The sequence below is a fragment of the Mandrillus leucophaeus genome, unplaced genomic scaffold (genome assembly GCF_000951045.1).
Source record: "Mandrillus leucophaeus isolate KB7577 unplaced genomic scaffold, Mleu.le_1.0 Scaffold412, whole genome shotgun sequence".
Classification (NCBI taxonomy): Eukaryota; Metazoa; Chordata; class Mammalia; order Primates; family Cercopithecidae; genus Mandrillus; species Mandrillus leucophaeus.
The window spans coordinates 1,681,363-1,704,703 of record NW_012104388.1 but is presented as its reverse complement, the minus strand read 5'-3'; the positions used below and the strand labels follow the sequence as shown (position 1 = coordinate 1,704,703).

The 23,341-nt window shown below is 35.9% G+C and overlaps 1 protein-coding gene across 1 annotated transcript in view; it reads left to right on the top strand.

Annotated features, from left to right (window-relative positions):
- The window catches only part of CLOCK (clock circadian regulator), a 116,125-nt gene that overhangs the window by 51,695 nt on the left and 41,089 nt on the right, over nt 1-23,341 (top strand). Inside the window, exons 3-9 of the mRNA XM_011992501.1 lie at nt 1,869-1,960; nt 5,227-5,383; nt 8,953-9,042; nt 11,772-11,831; nt 12,512-12,660; nt 15,405-15,496; nt 20,599-20,688. Coding sequence (XP_011847891.1) covers nt 8,996-9,042; nt 11,772-11,831; nt 12,512-12,660; nt 15,405-15,496; nt 20,599-20,688 — 438 coding nt within the window. The 5' untranslated portion in view covers nt 1,869-1,960; nt 5,227-5,383; nt 8,953-8,995. The remainder of the gene's footprint in view (nt 1-1,868; nt 1,961-5,226; nt 5,384-8,952; nt 9,043-11,771; nt 11,832-12,511; nt 12,661-15,404; nt 15,497-20,598; nt 20,689-23,341) is intronic.

Genomic DNA, 23,341 nt, shown 5'->3' with positions numbered 1-23,341 from the left:
CTTTGTTCTTTTTCTAGTTATTTGAGGTGTAAAGTTAGGTTGTTTGAGTTTTTTTTTTTTTTTTTTAGCACACCTGCTGGCAGGAATCTTTCTTCATTTTTAATGCAGGCATTGACTGAAATAAGATTCCCTGTCAGAACACTTTTGCTGCATCCCATACATTTTGGTATGTTGTGTTTTCGTTTGTCTCAAGATGTTTTCTGATTTCTCTTTTGATGTCTTCCTTGACACTCTGGTTATTCAACAGTGTGTTTAAATTTCATCTGCTTATGAATTTTCTCGTTTTCCTTCTGATACTGATTTCTATTTTCATTTCACTGTGATCAGAGAAGATACTTAGTAATTCAACCTTAAATTTGTTAAAACTTGTTCTGTGACTTGTTAAGTGATCTGTCCTAGAGAATGTTCTCTGTGTACTTGAGAATAATGTGTATTCTGCTGTTATTGTGTGGAATATTTTGTGTATGTCTGTTAGGTCCATTTGGTCTGTACAGTTGGCCTTCTGTATCTGAAGGTTCCACATCTGTGGATTCAACCAACTGTGGATAAAAATATTCAGAGAATAAAACCATTTACAAATAATAAAAATTAAAAAAAATATAGTGTAACACCTATTTACATCGTATTTACATTGTATTATGCATTATAAGTAATCTAGAGATGATTTAAAGTATAGGGGAGGAGGCACATAGATTATATGCAAATACTACATCATTTTATATAAGGGACTTAAGCATCTGCAGATTTTGATGCTAATATTTGGTGGGGGGGTCCTGGAACCGGTCCATCTCAGATAATGAAGGATGACTGTACTGATACAATGTTTAAGTTGATGCTTTCCTTCTTGATTTCTCTTGGATTATCTGTCCATTATTGAAAGTGGGATATTGACATCTCCTGCTGCTATTGCATCTGCTATTGTTATTTCTCCCTTCGGTTCTATTGATGTTTGCTTAATATATTTGGGTCCTCTGATGTTGGGTATGTATATATTTATAATTGCTATATCTTCCTAATGAATTGACTCTTATTTGTCTCTTGTATTTGACTTAACATGTATTTTATCTAAGTATGGTCACTCATACTCTTTAGGCTGCCATTTGCATGGGATATATTTTTCCATTCTTTCACTTTCAGCTTCTGTTCTTAAATCTGAGGTGAATCTTGCAGACAACATGTAGTTGGATCTTTTTTTTTAAATCTGTTCAGCCACTCTATGTATTTCAATTGAGGAGTTTAATCCATTTATGTTTAAAGTAGTTACTGATAGAGAAGGGCTTGCTTTCTTTCTTTCTTGTAGTGCTATTGTCCCTCTTTTCCTTTCTTCCTGTTTTTCTGTATGTTTCCTTTCTAATTTATTTTTTATTATTTATTTATTTATTTATTTATTTATTTATTTTAGTATAGTTGTGCTGTGACTCCCTTCGCATTTTCTTGTGTGAATCCTCACATGTGATTACCATGGGGCTTGTATATAAAAACACCTTACAGTTAAAACAGTCTATCCTAAGCTTATAACAATCTAACTTCAATTGCATATAAAAATTTAACTCTCTCACTCTCCCCTTGTTATTGATGTCACAATTTTATCCTTTTATATTGTATACTCATTAATGTTTTCATAGTTACAGTTTTTTAATACTTCTACATTTTAACTTCCGTACCAGAATTAAGTGGTTGTTTTAGTTTATTCATGATGTTTTAAGTTATTTTGTTTTCTTTTAGAAATAATTTATAGAATTTAAAATTGGTTATATACATTTTTGTGACGGTTCTAAATTTTATGTTTAAAAATCATTTTAAAACCCTTTTAATGATAAACTTCTATGTAAGTTTAATAAATCTAACATTTTTTCTTGTTTAAACAGAATTCTGAGACTTACGGTTGGTCATATAGAGCAGTACCTTGAACTTACAGTTTCCTGAAGAATCAGTTTAAAAGATCCAAAGAATACAAAAGGTAAAGAAAGGTGCATCTTAGAATGCATCATAAAATGATATTTTTCCAGAAAAATAAAAGAAATCCATGAACTATTTTGACACACTAATTTAAGGAAAGTTTAATTTAAAAAAAAATTTTGTGTGTGTTAATTTACCACCAAATGTGTAGTACCAGCTATGTTCCGATAATTACTTTAGATACTGGGGATTCAGTGATGAACAAGACAGAAGCTGTCCCTGCTGTCGTGAAAACTGCCTTCTAGAGGAAGACAAATAATACACAAGTGAGAAATTTGTGGTTTGTACTGTGCAGAGAATTAAAATGGATAGTGTAAGGTTGGGCACAGTGGCTTGTGCCTGTAATCTTAGCAGTTTGGGAGGCTAAGGTGGGAGGATTGCGTGAGCCTAGAAGTTTGATACCAGCCTGGGCAACATAGACCCCGTCTCCACCAAAAATTTAGAAATTAGCTGGGCATAATGACGTATGCCTGTGATCCCAGCTACTTGGGAGGCTGAGGCAGGAGGACTTGAGCCTAGGAAGTTGAGGCTGCAGTGAGCTATGGTTGCACCACTGCATTCCAGCCTGGGAGACAGAGTGAGACCTTGTCTTACACATACAAAAAAGGGATAATGTGGTAGAGAATGGTGACTGCTTTCATTAGGCAGTCAGAGATAGCCTATGTGAAAAAGGGGAATTTTAGTTGAGATCTGAATGGCAAAAGGAGCCAGCTGTGTGAAGATCTGAGAGAAGAGCTTTATAGGTAGTGAGAACAAGAAAGACAGTGGAATGTTTGAGGAACATAAAGAGCATAATGTGACTGGAATATAGTAAGTGATGGAGAGAGTATATGGAGATCAGGTTGGGGAAAAAAACCTGGGAGTCAAATGCCCATCAGTGATAGACTGGATTAAGAAAATGTGGCACATATACACCATGGAATACTATGCAGCCATAAAAAAGGATGCGTTCATGTCCTTTGTAGGGACATGGATGAAGCTGGAAACCATCATTCTTCACAAACTATCGCAGGGACAGAAAACCAAGCACTGCATGTTCTCACTCATAGGTGGGAGTTGAACAGTGAGAACACCTGGACACAGGGTAGGGAACATCACACAGCAGGGCCTGTCGTGGGGTTGGAGGAGTGGGGAGGGATAGCATTAGGAGATACACCTAATGTAAATGATGAGTTAGTGGGCACAGCACACCAACATGGCATATGTATACCTATGTAACAAACCTGCACGTTGTGCACATGTACTCTAGAACTTAAAAGTATAATAAAAACAAAACAAAATAAAAACCTGGGAGAGAAGCAAATTTACAGAAGAAAGTTAAGTGTTCTAAGTATATGGCATTTTGGACACCTTTAAAATCTGTAGAAATGTCTAAAAAGCAGTTGGATATCTGACTGCATTTGACAGTCTATTCTAGGGGTGTGGATTTGGGAGTCACTGGTATGTAGAAGTGCGATTTATCTAGGAAGTATATACAGATTGAGAGGGATTCAGCCCTGGCACATGCCATGCCAGTATTAGAGGAGAAGGAGCAGCCAGCAAGATGAGTAGAAAAGCAGGAGAATATTCTGTCACTGGAACCAAGAAAAGAAAGTACTTAATAAATGCAGAAGTGGTCATCTACATCACATATTACTTAATGGTCAAATAGAGAATAAACAGCCATTATTAGACTTGGCAATATGGAGATTTTGGATACTAAGAGTGAGCAATTTGAGTGGAGTGGTAGAGATGAAAGCCTAATTAAGAGTGATGAAGAAAGAATATGGGAAACTGCTGGTTAGAGGTGGCAAACAATACAATTAAATTTTATTTTCTCTTGAGACCTCACTGAAGCTAAAGTAAAAAGAGTCTTACAAAAAACATAACTTCACAGGACAGAGAGAATGGAGAAGAAACAATGGCAACAAAATTTGGAACTGAAAAGCAAAAGGGAGCATAGTAACTTTCTTGCAAATCCCAGGATCCTAAGCCCGCTGTGGGAAAGCTGAGAAACAAACTTCTTGGCACTATAGAACCTCTATAATTTTCTTGAATTGAAAACACTGTTTCTGGAAATATGAGTTATGGTGGAACTAAAACAGGATAATTTGTGCAAATCTATTTAAGGGGTGATTATATTCCATGGGTCCTTTTCTTAGCTTTGGAACCAAGGCAGCCACCTTTTTCCTATCTTAGTAGAAGTCAGTAGATTTATTCCCTAGTAAGAATAAAATAAAGGAGCCTCAAACATGGCTGAGAATGGGGGTAACATGTTAAAAATAGAAGGGTTAAGAACCCAGGGTACCAGGTTTTTATACTCTTCAGGCAAGAGTTGAGAAGATACATAATTCTTTTCTCTGAATTATAATCATCTTAAAAGAAAAGATCTAAAGATTCTCACATTGAGAATTCCCCAAATCAATATTTCAACCTGATAACCCTACAATAAAGTTAACAGTCAGCAAGCTGTATCACACAGAGCTCCAGTTTTTTTAGTGCTTACCCTTAAATATGAGTTCATGCTCAGAGATCAGTAGACATCTGAGGAAAAACCTCTTATGTGCAAGATAAAGGCCAGACCGAAAGGTAAAACACCAAGTTAGGGGAAATGGAGAGCAGTTAGGCAGGTGAAAATTAAACACAAACCTTAGGTAAAGTTAAGAGGGATGCTATATCCATGAAATATGAACGAGAAACAATAAGAAATGAAATTAGAAATGAAAAACTCATTGGAAGGGTTGAAAAGTAAAGTGATCTATTGAAAGTAGAGCAAAGAGCCAAAGAGATGGAAAATGATAGAGAAAAAATAAGAAAATTACAACTGTCCAGGATCTCCAATATTCAAATAAGTGCTCCAGAAGGAGAGAGAGGAGATAGAGGGGAAAAACAAGGAATAGAGAACGACTCAAGAAAACTCTCCAGAATTAGAGTTACCAGTTAGGAAAAGCCTGTTGAGTGACCAGAACAGATACAAAAACAAGCCAAAACAGTGCACATCACTGTTCAACTTTAGGAAACAAGGGAACTTCCAGATTGAGATAAATAACAGGTCACATTATTTTACTGATAAAGGATGTAATCCTTTATCAGTAATCAGAATGGCTTTGCACTTCTTGACACCACACTGGAAGCTAGAAGATAGTGAAGCCTTCAGTATTCAGAGGGAAAAGTGATTTTCAACCAGGTATTCAGTATCCAACTAAACTATTGATTAAGGATAGACTAATGACAGTTTTAGACTTACGAAGTCTTAAAAAAATTTACCTGTCATGTCCCCTTTCTTAGGCAGTTAATGGAGGAATTACTCAACAAAAATAAAGAAATAAACTAAAAACGGTGAAGGCATAGAATACAAGTAACAGGGAACATGACCTAACTAGAGACCCAGGGAATCACCAGGATGATGATGAATGATGGTCACAAGAAGATAGCTGGTCCTCAGGTTAGTAGATAGTTTCCAGTCCCAATAGAAACAGGTTGGAAGATTTCTAGTGATACCACTGTGAGAAGGTGAAATTGGTAGAATGTGTAATGTGTTTGAAGAAATAGTAGATTTAGACAGGGAAGAATTTGTAGCTAAGTTGGTAGTAAGTATAAACAAAACTAGGTAAACAACAAAACGGTAACTCTAGGAAAAACTCAAAAGGAAAAGTAATTATAGTATACTCTATGGCTCAGCTCTGAATTGACATTTACAGAGTCAAAATGATGTTAACTCCAAATAGAACCACCTAACCAAAATTATGATACTGAGAATGGGGAAGTGTGCATGTGTATGAATAAAATAGTAATGTGATGCATGCTGAGCTGGGAAGTCATATTACCAGATAACTCTGATCTCAAGTTGCTTAAGTAAAGGAGCATTCGATTCCTAGCTGTAACTTGATCCTTTATAATTGGGGAACTTTGTTTTTTGGAATTTTTAATTTTAATTTTAATTTGTGTGGGTACCTAGTATATATATTTATGGGGTACATGAGATTTTTTGATAAAGGCATGCAATATGTAATAATCACATCTTGTAAAATGGGATATCCCCTCAAGCATTTATCCTTTGTGTTACAAACAATCCAGTTACATTATTTTCGTTATTTTAAATGTAACTGGTGAATTTTGGATTCCAGTAACTGCAACCGAGCCTTTTAAAGACATTGCCTATCATTGTGGTCTAATCATGTTGAACTTAAAATATAATGAAATTTATTCTATATTAGATGATATGTTTGACATTCCACTTCAGCTTGTGTAGGGAAGTGGCATGGCATCTGTATCCTTAGACTGCACACCATGGACAAGTGTGACTCTAGCTAGTCTCTTTCTGAATTGAAAGCATGGGACCTGCAGTAGTCTGCAAACAAAATATTTTGGCTGTTCCACCTTACCAGTTTGTCACTAAAGTTAATTTGACACCATTTAAAAAAGTTTAGGGAAATCTTCTAACATTTGTTTTAGGGTGCATGTCCAGCCTATTTTACTTATTCCTTTCCCTTTCCCTTAAGTAAAGTGTGTCTGTCAATTGACTGGAAAGATGAAGATCTTGTGCTCGACTGTTAAGAGATGTATCTGAACGGTCACGGTGGCTCAAGCCTGTAATCCTAGCACTTTGGGAGGCTGAGGCGGGCAGATCACCAGAGTTCAGGAGTTCGAGACCAACCTGACCAATATGGTGAAACCTCATCTCTACTAAAAATACAAAAATTAGCTGGCTTTTGGTGGTATGTGCCTCTAATCTCAGCTACTGAGGAGGCTGAGGCAGGATAATCGCTTGAACCTGGGAGGCGGAGGTTGCAATGAGCTGAGATCGCGCCACTGCACTCCAGCCTGGACCACAGAGGGAGACCCTGTCTCCAAAAAAAAGAGAGATTTTTACATTCTATTAGCTAGACGGCAAATAATTTTTAGAAGAATATTGTTAACAACAGTAGTTAAACAGCCTAATGAAGCATCAGCCTATATCTTCTAAACTATATTAGATTCACCCTTCTCGCAGTCAGCAAGGCTCTTCCTGTAGTATAACCCTTAATTCTTGGCGTTGCCAGTCCCCCGCCCTTGCCGCCTGCCCTTTTTTTGGTAGTTTGTCTTATTTTCTACCTTTTGATAATTAAGCCATACTGATGGCTTACTGGGTGCCTTAAAAGGCTCAGATCTGGCCTTTTAAACTTTTTACTGTTAATAATTCTTTTTTAATTCACTGAAATTTGCCCTGTTACTTTTATACTATTCTTCTTGTTCTAGTGATAGAATCAGCCTCAGTTTTTACCATGAAGATAAATATGTCTGTTGGACCAGAGGGATGTACTTAGGTGGTCTTTAAATTCTCTTCTACCTCTAAAATTCTGTAGTTCTGTGTTCCATCTGCTGATACTACCTCAGACACTTGAAATCACAACATTTCATTCTGGTGTTAGTTCTTTTTATTTTATTATTTCTATCTTTGACTCTGCCACTCATTTTCTTTTAAAAACTCTTAGTCCTGGGTATGGTAGCGAGTACCTGTAATCCCAGCTAGTCAGGCGGCTGAAGTGGCAGGATTGCTTGAGCCCAGGATTTCAAGGCGGCAGTGAGCTATGATCATGCCACAGCACTCTAGCCTGGGCAGCAGAGTAAGACCCCATCTCAAAAACAAAAAGAAAAAAAAATATTCTGAGCCCCTCACAGTTCTACTTCTGCAGCCGTAACCATACAGGCAATGCAGCAATGTTACCAGGGTTATTCTCCTTTCCTCTCATGAAGGTGCATTTAAAAACAGTGACCGAATGTTTAGAATCTCATGTTCTTGTAATATCTTTAATCTTCTTTGGTTTAGAAATACTCCAATGTGCATTTCCTTTGAATGTTGAACATTTTGTTGATGCTCAAAAGCTTTCAGATTTTGGAGCATTTTGCTATTCAGGTTTTCAGATTAGGGATACTCAACCTGTAGAATATAAAGAGACAAATTTTAGGCTTGTGATCCAGCTTTAAAGCAGTAAGTTTTACTTCCTTCAATTCGGTATGAGACTCTTTATAGTAAGACTCTCCTGTACTTGACTTGCCTTTGCCAGTTTACCACTTATATTCTCACTTTGTGGTCTCATAATTAAAACTTGAAATTGTAACATGCCAGGTTTTTCATAAGGAAAATGCTAAACCTCCTAGTTTCTCAAATACGATATTCTTTTGTCTCACTAAGGCCTGTGCCTCTACAAATTGCCATTCTTGTAGCTTAAAATTCTTTCACCTATTACCTGTTTCTGTCCTTCAGCCTGTTGCTTCTCAAACTTAAGTGGTTATACATTATCACATGGAGCCCTTGTGAAAATGTAGATTCTGGTTGTTAAGGCTGGGATAGGGCCCAAGATTTTGCCTTTGAAAACAAGCTCTCAGAGGATGGTGATGCTGCCCGTCCCTGCACCATATTTGCATTAAAAAGAATCTTGATTCCTGACAGACTTACTGTCATGAAGAATATTTCCTCTTGTGTCCCCCCTCTAATTCCCATGGGTACACATAATTGTTCCTTGCCCAGTGATAGCATTACACAGTATATACCTTCATTATACCTCTTACTATAATTATTTAGATATTTATCTTCCTGCTCAATTGCAGTTTTTCCTGCAGGGACTGTGTCTTTCACTGTTGTGTACTAAAAGCCTGCTATACTGTTTAGCAGAAAATAGGCTTTCAACAAATGTTTATTGCTGAATAGATGGTGTTATTACAGACTATTTGTAGTTATATAGTCAAATATATACTGAATATTGAGAATGTCTGTCTTATTTTGATTGATAGTAAAGAGAAAGTTTATATGAGCCTGAATTACTTTTTTTCTTGTAGTTGTTTTTTAGGAGGGGAGAAAAAGCCTCAAATGTACCTCAGCCATAGGTATTTGCTTGAAGATAATGTTCTAGTCTTCAGTACAAACAAAATGTTTTGAAGTCTCTGTGGTAACATACAGTATTTCTCAGGATAACTTTGTGGAAGTAAGATTTTTAGAAAACTAATGACCATATATTTCTCTTTTCACATAAGGAGAAGTACAAATGTCTACTACAAGACGAAAACGTAGTATGTTATGTTGTTTACCGTAAGCTGTAGTAAAATGAGCTCGATTGTTGACAGGTATGTTTTTGAAGACTCTTATTTTAAGTTATATATCGTTATTTTAAAATGCACTATTAGAATGATGGTCTATATAATATTGATAGAAGGAGTTTTATGCCTAGACATAATTACTGTTGCATTCAGTTTCTGTATTAAACAAATATAGTGTAAAAAAGTAAGGTATATCAATATTTTTCTAGAGCCAAAGTCAGCAACATATGGGTTGTGTGTTTTAAATGAGTCCTGACCTGTAATTTTGAGTGATTTGGTCATAGCTGCTCTGAAGGAAATTCTGACAGTTGCAGATGTTTCCTTGGAACCTTCTAGAGTCCTTTTTCTTCTTATCTAACTTCATCCCTTCAAGCATTTTAGCATTTGTGACTGATAAGAGGTAACTATAATTAGGATTTCATTAGTTAAAATTGTAATCTTTACATCTTACTCTTGGGAAAAGGGTAAATCTCCATATTCCTTTGATTTTAATACCTGAAATTTTTGGAGGAGAGTAGAAGGGGGCAGAGAGGGTTAAAAAAACTATTGGGTACTGTGGTCACTACTTAGGTGGTGAGATCATTGGTACACGAAACCTCAGCGACATGCAGTCTACCCATGTGAAAAACCTGCACATATACCCTGGAACCTAAAGTAAAAGTAGAAATGAAAAGACTTTAAGTTGTCTTTATTTTTTACATTTTAACATCTCTTATCATAATTTAATTGGTAGCACTCTTTTTTTTCTTTCTTAAGGGCACATAAAATAGTGGTGATCTTAACAGTCAATAATATCTTAAATTTGATATAATCCAATAACATTTTTAAAGCATCTACTCTTTGACAGCAAATGTACAGAATACTTTTTTATATGTTATTTAACCTCAATAATTACGTAAGATTTTACAGATAAGAAAACTGTAGGTCAGAGAGGTTAAATAATTGTTTAAAGTCACATAGCTAGTAAGATACCTGGAATTTTTACTTGTGTTGGTTTGGACATTAAAGTTGTTATGCTTTTATTGCACTGTTCTGGGTGCTCCATCCATTGGGGATTCTTGAAGAGTTTTGCACATAGACTTGTACACAGAAGTGACTTCTGACATCTGGGGACAACTTTTCTCCCTTTCTATGAGCTAAATAGTAAAGATATATACTCCACCAGAACTTAAGGTCTGAGGAGCCAGAAACTTCCTTAAAGAGGCCTGCCTGCCCCATGGCCATAGCTTTGAACTGTGCCATAGTTACAGGCAGAATTAATGATAGTCTTTTCCTTGGAAAGGATATTTCTTCACTGCCTTTGACAGATAAAATATGAATTTGGCATTATGCTTTTCCCATTCTAGATAGTATGACATCTAGGGATGACCTTTGTGTTTTCAGACATAAAGCAGTGATTATTAATATGGGTTCCTTATCTCTGAATGTCATGAAAGTTAGGAACTCTGTCCTCAGAAAATTCATGTACATACAAAAATTTTTAATAAATTTCAAGGCATACACGGAATCCCCAAAGTTCATACATACACCTCCACCATGATACAGGTGTTACAGGTGATCTCAATAGTGACCCCATTTTATAGCACATAGGCCTTTATAGGCCATAGAAAGGTGTGGCTAAAGGAGTGAATAGTGAATTTATATAAAACCTCATAAATCAGCAGAAACTTTAATATTGCTCCTAGGGTTGAGTTAGCCACCAGTGCTCTTGATTTTATTTTTTAGGAATGGTCTTTCCTTACGTCTTCCCATAGCCAGCCCCTTGTTGTCACTTAGATCCTAGCTCACATGTCCCCCACTAACCACTCAGACTCTAGTAACTAAAACATCACCCCTTTAAAAGAAATTAAAACTCATCACCCATTTTTATACTTGTTTCTATCTATTGGAAAATAAGGATGGGTATGGCAGCTCACACCTGTAATCACACTTTGGGAGGCTGAGGTGGGAAGGTCATTTGAGCCCAGGAATTTAGGACCAGCCTGGTCAATATAGCAAGACCCTGTCTCTACAAAAATTTAAAAAAATTAGCCAGTCATGGTGGCATGTACCTGTGGTCCCAGCTACTCAGGAGGCTGAGGCAAGAGGACTTCTTGAACCCAGGAGGTTGAGGCTGCAGTGAGTCATGTTCATGCAACTGCACTCTAGGCTGGGCAGCAGAGTAAGACACTGTCTCCAGAAAGAAAAAAAAAGGAAAAACTGTAGGAAAGCAGCTAAATGTCTTGTTCGTTGTTTACTAAACATGTCCAGAACAGAGCACATGAGTGCTACTACATATTTGTCAAATGAATTAGTAAATGAATGAAATGTATTAATATAAGTTAATGCATTAGATTGTGATGTTTATGGGTAATTTGTGGTTTTATAAAGTAAGAAAAAATATAAATTATGCTGTTATAGTTAACAAAAATAATTTTATATAATGGCAAACACTGACTTTCTGTAAGTTTTTACTGATTACTAAAAGTTTGAAACAAGATATTTAAACTGGTTAAATTCTTGTTTAGTGTAATGTGTTCATAATATAGCTAAGTATAAATACTTTTACAATTTATATATGTAATAAACTTAAAAATATAATTATTACTGAATTTTGATTTTCAGATGTTTACTAGGAAATAGGTTAGTAGTTTGAATTTTATAGTCCATTAACTTTACAAAAATTCTAGGTTGTAACTGAGTTGATTTACATGTCATTTTAGTATTGCTGTTGCTTAGCGAGTCTGCTCTTATTTTCTCTATCCACTTTCTTTTAGAGATGACAGTAGTATTTTTGATGGGTTGGTGGAAGAAGATGACAAGGACAAAGCAAAAAGGTAGTTTGATTAGAGATGTAAAATAGTAAATAAGTGAATAATAAATATAATGGTAAATAAACAGTGAATTAATGATTTCCAAAAGCTATCTGCTTTAGGAGTTTAGATATATTAGCAAGGGGGAAGAACTTAGAATATTCGTATGTAGTTTATAAATTAAATATCTTCTGACCTTTTGGAAAAGTATTATGCTTTGCTTAAACAGAAACTGAATTAGAAAATCTGACTTCCCAAAGCAGATAATTACAGGTATCATAAAATGATTGCTTTATAAATAATCAAGTTTATTTTTCTCAATAGCTCTTTGTTTACTGGTTACTGCTTCACATAGAATAGCAGTCATTATTCATTTAGCACATGTATTTATAATAACCATATAAGTTAACAATCATTGGAAGTATTAGATTAAATAAAACCTGTGATTTGAATGCAGTTTTTCTTATTGGCATTTTCATAAAAACATGTATGTCAAATGCATGATTTGTAAAATTTTCTTTAGTAATAAACTAAGCTGAAAAATTATTGCAAATTAACTGTATATTGTTGGTAACCTGGGAGATACTTGTTACCATCTCTGTTGATAGAAGTACGTGTTGTGTCATGTCTCAATTAACATTGTATTAAACTACTTGTGTAATTAAATGGATTGTTTAAAAAATGCATATTTTTCATTTCATCAGAGTATCTAGAAACAAATCTGAAAAGAAACGTAGAGATCAATTTAATGTTCTCATTAAAGAACTGGGATCCATGCTTCCTGGTAATGCTAGAAAGATGGACAAATCCACTGTTCTGCAGAAAAGCATTGATTTTTTACGAAAACATAAAGGTAAATTTTTAACTTTGTATAATGGAACAGACTCTCAAAGCATTAGTTAGAATCTTGGCAGAGATGCTTAAGATTGGATGCTTCCTTGGCTTTTTTAAGAGAGAGAAATCAATTGCATTTTAAAAGATTTCCTAATATGTTCATTCTTTCATTCAACAAACATTTATTCCATGCCTACTACATGATAAATCCTCATGATGCAGGGTAACAGTCCTGAATTTCAAGTAAGTCAAGCCAGGGCAGACAAGCATGTAAGCACATAATTACAAATATGAGTAGTGCTTGTAAACTGCAGCAAAAACACAGGAAAGAGTGTATCAGGGAGACTTTAAAAATAGTTGATTTTTCAACTGAGTCTTTTAGATTAAGGAAGACAGCATGTCACACAAAGGGAATATGTGCAAAAGCAGAGAAGCAGGGAGACTTCATTGTCACTGAAGCATGTTTGTGTTGGAAAATTATGGGTGTATTTGAAAGAAAGGAAAAAGCTAGATAATATAAAGTTCTTATATGTCATTTTAAAAGGTTTTTTCAATGTATATCTAGTAAATCAACACTATAAAATAAAGTATTTGTTAATAGAAGAAAATCATCTTGACAAATGAGTCATGAAAAGAAAATTTAAAGAATATTAAGTATTTTGGTAACAGATAATAGATTAAAAAAAAAAAACCTGTAGAAGGAAATTTCCTTTTTCAAATGCGAATGAAACTGTTAAAGTCAGGACAGTTAGTAATTAGTGCCTCTGTTTTACTTCTGCCTAGCTCAGTTGCTAATGCCTTACCAGACTGGTTTATGTTCCACCACTCGTTGAAACTGTTTTTGTTAATTTCACTTATGACATCACCTTCGTATCCCCAAATAAAGCAATAGCTTTGTCTTATACCTCATCTTCTTCTGCATCTCTACAGCACTGGAAATTTTTATCCTTCCTCCCTTCGGCTTCCCTTATATTGTACTTTCACCTCCCCTTTTCTAACTGAAACTAACTTCTTTCCTCTATCTTTTTCTACCCTCTAAATGTGACATTCCTAAGTCTTATCCTTGTTCTCTTGCTTTCTGTACACTCTCTCTCTTGCTTTTCTCATTCCATAGCTTCAGCTATTGTGTCTCTATTAAACCACCAGATTTCTATTTTTAGATGCAAACATTTTAGCCATGTATTTCCAGATAACTTCTAGTTCTTTCTTTTGCATGTCCTCAAACTCAGTGCATCTAAAATTGAATTTATTTTCATTATGTCAAGTTACCTCTTTCTCTTAACTTGCCTTTTTTCATTTTTATACTACCGGCCTTTTAGTCACCTAAGACTTAAACCTGAAAAAATTTTAGGATTTTTTTTCATCTTCCTTAGCGCCATATCACAGTTGCCAGATTCTGTTGATTCTTTTGTAAATATGTCAATATTTATTGCCACCACTATCATCACATTTTACCTCTACAAATAGTATCTCACTAACCTCAGTGCCTCTTAAATGGCACACTCATTGAAATCAGTCCGAAAATACTAGGAGTTCAATAAATGATTGTTGAATGAAATGAAATGCATATATTTCCCCCTGACAATAGAGGATGAATTTTGGCATTAGGTAATTTGTTTTTTCAAAATCAGATACATAATTCTCACAAAAGTAGTATTTCTGTTAAGGTGAAAGGATTTTATATATATATATATCATCCTAAAATAGGCCTATGTTTAATGAAACTTGATTGGATTTGTGGGTTTAAATCCTTTTCCCAAATGTATATAATTGATATGAATTTTAAAAGCACTATATTCCACACATTTAGTAGCTATACTTCTTAGTTACTCTTCATATTTCACTACAGGCATTTCTAATCTGCTAACTTATTCGACAGTATGCTGTATTTCTGTATCTGATGATAAAATCAGAATTTAGCTTATACTTACTACAAAGTAGAGTATATTTTGTAGAATATGGTCTATGACATAGATTTTTATTCTGCCTGCTTGTTTTAATATGTCTACATTTAAAAGTAGAAAAAATGTGTTACTAGGTTTCATCATTTATTAATAGCTTTTTCATAACTAAATCTATTAGAAGTATGTAGTGAAATAAAATAGTAATAATTGTTACAAATATATGTCCCACAGCAGGGATCTCCAAATTTTTGACCAGCTATCTACTATTGTACAAAGAGGACACTAAGAAAAATCAATGTGGGAGTATTACTGTAGTAAAGTTTTTGTGCAAAATAGTAATTTAGTCTCTTTGATTAATTAAGATGGAGCACTTAAGATTAGGAAAAATCTTTTTGCCCAGCAGTAGGCAGCTAAGGCCTTCTGTATTGAAAGCAAACCGAGTGACCTCTTTGGCCTTTTTCAGCTAATTTCCCTAATGCTGCTGTAGACATTGCTATTTGAATGCCAAGGGAAGGAAAAGGAAAAAAAGAATGTCTTCAAAATTCTTGGAGCAAAAATCTTGTTTGGTCCTTGTGTCAAATAGGAAGCAATCTCAGGCCCATCAGCAACATAACAGAGCGCCAAGAGAAAAACTAAAGAGACTGGTATCACCAAGAGACCAAATCCAAGGAGATAACTTGCCACGTTATCTCAAATATTTCATCATACCAAAACCTGAACCTTTTGATATCTACCCAATAAATGTTAATGCCTATGGTTGTCATCTTTAATTAGACTGGGAAGAGAGAAGACAACTTGTAGGACTTTTGTACTCTTCCGGTGGTTGGAGTATGCCACTAATATGTCAATCTGTTTACAGAAATCACTGCACAGTCAGATGCTAGTGAAATTCGACAGGATTGGAAACCTACATTCCTTAGTAATGAAGAGTTTACACAATTAATGTTAGAGGTATGTCCAGATTTAATTTTTGAAAGTTTTATTTTCCTCAAAAAAGAAATCACTGGGTGACTTAATATACAGGTGTACCTTGGCGATATTGCAAGTTTAGTTCCAGACCACTGCAATAAAGCTAATATTTCAATAAAATGAGTCACATGAACTGTTTTGTTTCACTGTAGTCTATTAGGTGTGTAATAGCATTATATAAAAAAAATTGATCATACCTAAATTTAAAAATACTTTATTGCTAAAAAATTCTAACAATCACCTGAGCCTTCAGCAAGTCTTAATCTTTTTGCTGGTGGAAGGTATTGCCTCAGTGTCGGTGGCTACTAACTGATCAGGGTGATGGTTGCTGTAGGTTGGGATGGCTGTGGCAATTTCTTCAAATAGTCAGCAATGAAGTTTGCCACATCGATTGATTCTTCCTTAGAAGATTTCTCTGTAACGTGCAATGCTATTTGATAGCATTTTACCCAGAGTAGAACTTGTTTCAGAATTACAGTCAGTACTCTCAACCTCTGCTGCTGCTCTGTCAACTAAGTTTGTGTAATATTCTGTATCCTTTGCTGTCATGTCAACAATATTCACATCTTCATCAGGAGTAGAGTCGATCTCAAGAAACCACTTTCTTTACTCATCAGTGGAGCAACTCCTCATCAGTTCAGGTTTATTAGGAGATTACAGCAATCAGTCACATCTTCAGACTGCACTTCTAATTCTGATTCTCTTGCTATTTCCACCACATCTACAGTTACACGTTGACCCCCTCAAAAGTTATCCACAAGGGATAGAATCAACTTCTTAACTCTTGTTAATGTTGATATTTTGTCCTTCTCCCATAAATCACAAATGTTCTCATGCCATCCAGAAGGGTGAATTCTTTCCAGAAGGTTTTCAGTTGACTTTGCCCAGTTCCATCACAGGAATCACTATCTGTGGGAGCTGTAGCCTTGCGAAATGTATTTCTTAAATAAGACTTGAAAGTCAGAATTATTCCTTAACCCATGGGCTGCAGAATGGGTGTTGTGTTAGCAGGCATGAAAACAACATTAATCTCCTTGTACATCTCCATCAGCTCTCTGGGCAACCAAGTACATTGTCAGTGAGTAATAGTATTTTGAAAGAAATGTATTTTTCTGACCAGTAGTTCTCAACAGTGGGCTTTAAATATTCAGTAAACCATGTTGTCAACAGATGTGCTGTCATCAGATGTCCTGTCATCCAGGGTTTGTTGCTCTATTTATAGGGCACACTTCTTAAGGGCTTTGGGACTTTCAGAATGGCAAATGAATATTGGCTTCAACTTAGAAGTTACCAGCTGCATTTGCCCCTGACAAGACAGTTAGCTTGTGTTTTGAAGCTTTGAAGCCAGCTTTAGCTTCTCTTTTCCAACTTTGAAAGTTCTAATGGCATCTTCTCCCAATAGAAGGCTGTTTCATCTGCATTGAAACTCTGGTATATAGTGTAGCCACCTTCATCAATGATCTTACCTAGGTCTCCCGGATCACTTGCTGTTGCTTCTACATCAGCACTTGCTGCTTCACCTTGTACTTTTATGTTATGGAGATGGCTTCTTTCCTTATACCTCATGAACCAACCTCTGTTCACTTCGAAGTTTTCTTCTGTAGTTTCCTTACCTCTCTCTGCCTTCACAGAATTGAAGAGAATTAAGGCCTTGCTCTGGATTAGGCTTTGGCTTAAGGGAATGTTGTGGCTAGTTTGATCATCTATACAGACCACTCAAACTTTCTCCATATCAGGAATAAGGCTGTTTCACTTTCTTAGCATTCATGTAGTTGCTAAAACTTTTCTTTTTCATTCACAACTTTGCTACTTGTTTGGTTGCAAGAGGTCTAGCTTTTGGCCTGTCTCAGTTTTCGACATGCCTTCCTCACTAAGCTTAATCACATCTAACTTTTGATTCAAAGTCAGAGATGAGGGACTCTTCCTTTCACTTGAATACTTAAAGGCCATTGTAGAGTTATTAATTGGCCTAATTTCAATATTGTTGTGTGTCTCTGAATGGGAAGCTCCAAGGAGAGGGAGAGGGATGGGGGAATGGCCAGTGAGTTGGTGGAGCAGTCAGAGCATACACAACATTTAAGTTCGCCATCTTATGTGGGCAAATCACCATTACAGATATACTAATAATGGGAAAAGTTTGAAATATTGCAAGAATTACCAAAATGTCACACGAGACACAACGTGAACATATGCTATTGAAAAAAATGATGCTGATAGACTTACTTGACCCAAAGTTGCTACAAACCTTCACTTTGTAAAAAAACAAAAAGCAAAACACAACCCAGTAACTGAAGTTCAATAAAGCGAAGCACAGTAAAACAAGGTATGCCTGTATAAATAGATTATGGCCACATCTCAAGTCTGAAGCAAGGTATTTGGCAAATTGAGTTATTTTTCTGTTTGTATTTTAGATGGGACAGTTAATTGTGTGTGATTCTTTATGGATTCAGCAGAAATGTTACCATATGAAAATTTGTTAGAGTATAAATATAAACATTTAAACCTGTACTTTAAATCAGAAAAATAAGTGAATAATTTTTATGTATTAGCTCATTGAATCCTTATAACACTCTTATGAAGTAAACACTAGTATCTATGTGTCATAATAGCTAGTATTATAAAGTAGACAATAGTATCTGTTTCTTGCTTTCAGATGGAGAAATTGATGAACACTGTCTCTTATTTATTTATTTTTTTTGGAGACGGAGTCTTACTCAGTTGCCCAGGCTGGAGTGCAGTGGCACAGTCTGCCCACTGCAACCTCTGCCTCCCAGATTCAAGTGATTCTGCCGCTTTAGCCTCCCAAGTAACTGGGATTACAGGCATGTGTCACCGTGCCCAGCAATTTTTTTTATTTTTAGTAGAGATGAGGGTTTACCATGTTGGCCAGGCTGATCTCGAACTTGATCTCAGGTGATTCACCTGCCTTGGCCTCCCAAAGTGCTGGGATTACAGGCGTGAGCCTGGCGAACAGTGGTCTGCTTTTGACCCTATTATGAAATAATACTGGCATTATGGTACTAAAGGGTTGAAAAAAGTAATTCATGAATTTGCTCGAATGACAAGATTTCTACTTCTATATTAGCGAAGACTGGATTTGTTTGAGCCATTCTAAAAGATAGGCATCTACTCAAAATAAGTTCTTTGTGATATCCAGATCTCTTTCCCAAAAGAAGTGGACGTGGGGGAGGGTACCATTTTCTATATATTCATCAATTACGTAGAGTTAGGGAAGGTTACTCTAACTCCCAGCTGTATAAATTATATACTGCAAGTACTTCTACTTGTGCTACACTAGTGCTGTAGATACAAGGATTAATAAGATATACATGGTTCCTACCAGAGGTCACTATCCTTTTCGAGAGCCATTTAATTAAACAAGAATTAGAGTTTAGTGTGTTAACCATTTTAATAGAAGAATCCCTCTTGTAGTATCTTTTCCGCTGTGTATCTTCTACTTCTTCTCCACTGGATCTTCCTTTCCCTTTGACTACAAATATACTTGCTCTTTTTTTAAATGCCTTCTGTTGATACTTCACCCCCTTAGAACTGTTTGCCTTTTTCTTTCCTTCTAAAGTTCATGAATGAATGACTTGTAATAGCCTTCTGATTTTGTACTCATTTTTAAACTCATTTTAGTCTGACTTTCCTTCCTGTTAACATAACTTTTTGAAAATCACCAAAATTCATTTCTCATTCTTATTCTTTATTTTGTCTCATTTTATACCAAACCATTCCTCTCCTCTTCACTTTGTCATTCTCTCTTCAATTGATTCCTTGATGACAGCGTATTCTGTCTTTATCATTTTCTTTTTTGTAATTTTAATTTTTATTACTATTTTGAGACAGGGTCTCACTCTGTTGCCCAGACTGGAGTGCAGTGACATGATCATGGCTCATGGCAGCCTCTGCCTCCTGGGCTCAAGTGATCTCACCTCAGCCTCCCAAGCATCTGGGACCATAGGCATGTGCCACCACACTTGGCTAATTTTTAAATTTTCTTTCAGAGACAAGGTTTCGCCATGTTGCTCAGGCTGGTCTCAAACTCCTGGGTTCTAGTGGTCTTCCCGCCTTGGCTTCCAAATTGGCTTCCTGTCACAGGCGTAAACCACTGCACCCAGCTTTCTCTGTTACTTTCTCTGGCCTTTTTCTCTTCCTCATCCCTTATACGTAGATAATTCTTCCAGGATTTGTCTTTTGTAGATCTCATTTCTTCAACGGTCACTTCTGTGCCTAGGATTCTCAAATGAAAATACATTGTAGTGTATAAAGTACAAAATTACTTTTTTATTAAGTCTTGTACTCCCTTCTCTGACTTCTCTTCTGAAATTAAGCTTCACATTTCTCAATGCTTGCTCAAAGTACTTTCTTTATTCCTAATACTACTGATTTCATTGAGATTCCCATTAACTTAATTATTCCAAAAGCCACTATGATTTTCCTAACTGAATTTTCTTTTCCCTCTAAATCCGTTTAACACCCTGCTTCCACACTACTCTTATTGAAGCACAGCTCCCTGCCCTAAAATCTTCTATTGGCTTACCATTGTATACAGAATAAAATTCTTATGTCAAAGCCTTTTATGATATGAACTCAGCCTAATTTTTCACCTTAATTTCCTGCTACTCCCTTTTACTTTATCCTCCATATATCTCCTTAAACTTCGAATGTACACCTCTGTGTTAACATATACATGATAATAATGTGTTCCTTTGTGTGCCTACAAAACATTTTGATGTCTTGTGTGCTTTGGAGATGTCAGCATCTTCAAATAAGCCATGATACTGTATATACATGGTTGGATCATGTAATATACCTAGTGATGAAGGTAGAACATTGTCTCTATCTTTTAGAGACCAGTTGTCCAATAGATGGCCAGAGAGAGACTTTTTTTCTCCAGAAGCATTTAAAAATGAACAAAGATACATACCAAGGTATTGTAAAGGGGGAAAGCTAGTATTATATTTTGACAGAACTTTGGATGTTTCCATATTAAATCCTTTGTCATTTATCTCAGATTTTTATTTCTGTCCTGTGAAATACTTTCTTCTTTTCATTTAACATATCATTATGTTTAATTTCAGGCTCTTGATGGTTTTTTTTTAGCAATCATGACAGATGGAAGCATAATATATGTGTCTGAGAGTGTAACTTCATTACTTGAACATTTACCAGTAAGTATAAAGATCCTACAATCTACTTCTCATTAAAATGCCTATTTTAAATATTCTAAAGCACTAGGAAGTGGACTTTGAGAGCAATGTACAACAATGGTTAAAGGGGTAGGGATAAGAGCTGTAAGTATGTATTTGTTTTAGCATGTGTTTTCTCAAAGCTCAGTCATAACTAATCTGTAGTAACTTAATATTCAACTACAGTTATGCATCACTAAATAACGGGAATATGTTCTGAGTCACTTTTGTCACTGTGTGAACACCATAGAGTATACTTATAAAAACCTAGATGTATATAACCTGCTACCCACTTAGGCTATATGGTGTAGCCTGTTGCTCCTACACTCCAACCTGTACAGCATGCAGCTGTACTGAATACTATAGGTAATTGTAACACAATAAGTATCTATATGCTTAAAAATACCTAAACATAGAAAAGGTACATGTGAAGGATTAAGACAGTACTGTACACCTTTATAGACTTTATAAACACTGTGCACTTAGGCTTCTTTATATAAAAATGTTTTCGTCAATAATAAATTAACCTTAGCTTATTGTAACTTTTTAACTATGTAAACTTAAAATTTTTTTTTTAACTTTTTTTTTTTTATTATTATTTTTTTTTGAGACGGAGTCTCGGTCTGTCGCCCAGGCTGGAGTGCAGTGGCGCAATCTCGGCTCACTGCAAGCTCCGCCTCCCGGGTTCACCCCATTCTCCTGCCTCAGCCTCCCGAGTAGCTGGGACTACAGGCGCCCGCTACCGCGCCCGGCTAATTTTTTCTATTTTTAGTAGAGACGGAGTTTCACCATGGTCTCGATCTCCTGACCTTGTGATCCATCCGCCTCGGCCTCCCAAAGTGCTGGGATTACAGGCGTGAGCCACCGCGCCTGGCCAACTTTTTTAATCTTGTAGTAACACTTAGCTTAACACTTTGGGAGGCCAAGGCTGGCAGATTGCTTGAGCTCAGGTGTTTGAGACCAGCCTGGGCCATGTGGTGAAACCCCATCTTTAAAAAAAGATAAAAATTAGCCGAGTGTTGTGGTATGCACCTGTGGTCCGAGTTACTCGGGAGGCTCTAGTAGGAGGATTGCACTGAGCCTGGGAGGCAAAGGCTACAGTGGGCCATCCGTGATAGTGCCACTGTACTCCAGCCTGGGTGACAGAGCAAGACCCTGCCTCAAAAAAACAAACAAACAAACAAAACCACAAATACATCATACAGCTGTACAGAAATATTTCCTTTCTTTATATCCTTATTTCAAAAGCTTTTTTCTATTTAAAAAACTTTTTTTTTTAACTTTTTAAACATTTTTGTTTAAAAAGATGTAGCTGTCATCTCCTATAGTAACAGTACCCTTTTGAAATACCTCCTAAAGGACCTGCCTGATGCTGTTTTAGAGTTAACTTACAAATATATATATAAGGCCAGGTGTAGTGGCTCACGCCTGTAATCCCAGCACTTTGGGAGACCGAGGCAGGCGAATCACCTGAGGTTGGAAGTTTGAGACCAGCCTGACCAACATGGAGAAACCCCATCTCTACTAAAAATACAAAATTAGCCGGGCGTGGTGGTGCATGCCTGTAATCCCAGCGACTTGGGAGGCTGAAGCAGGAGAATTGCTTGAACCTGGAAGACGGAGGTTGCGGTGAGCCGAGATAGAGCCATTGCACTCCAGCCTGGTCAACAAGAGCGAAACTCCATCTCAAAAAAAAAAAAAAATATATAAATAGAGAATACTCTAAATCATTAAAAGTATAGTAAATACATAAACTAGTAGATGATTGTTTATCATCATGTACATATGTACTGTATATAATTTTATGTGCTATACTTTTATATGATTGGTGGCACAATAGGTTTGTTTACACAGGCATCACCACAAACACAAGTGCAAAGGATGAGTGATGCATTGATTTATGACATTACAACAGATACGACATCACTAGACAGTAGGAATGTTTCAGCTCCACTGTAATCTTAGGGCCACCTGTGGTCATATATGCAGTCTATTGTTGACCAAAACATTGTTAATGCAATACAAGGTCGTACCACTTTATCTGACCTCTCTTCTTCCTGTCTTCTTTATTCTGTTGCTAACTTTTTAGTGTTTCCATTTTAATCAGCCTGTTGAAAATATTAAATCACTGAGAATGTCTTGAGAATGAATTTCTGCTGAGATACTTGTTGCAATTAGGGCAACTCGTAAATATTTTTCTCAATAAAATTACTTATTAAAAAAACACTCTAAAAATAGTAGATACAGAACTTTTTATGCTGTGTGACTTTGAACTGATAAAGTCATACTGGCTGTATTTTAATTTATTATCTATATGACCAAAAGGGTAAAGAATTATAAAAGTGTATTTTGTTTGATTAGGATGGTGAATACCTGGTTTGTGTGCTTACTTTTTTTCTAATGTCTATTTATTAGTATCTACTCTGTGCCAGACACTGAGCTGGGTGCTGTGCCACAACTGATAGGCTTTTGGGGGGAATTTTCAGTTTTTAATATGTAATGTTACTGAAGATGGAGCTCGTGGTATAAATATTTTGAAGTTACTTATAAACTACTCTTAAAATGCCCCTCTATGTCTGGGTGCAGTGGCTTATGCCTGTAATGCTAATGTTTTCGGAGGCTAGGTGGGAAGATT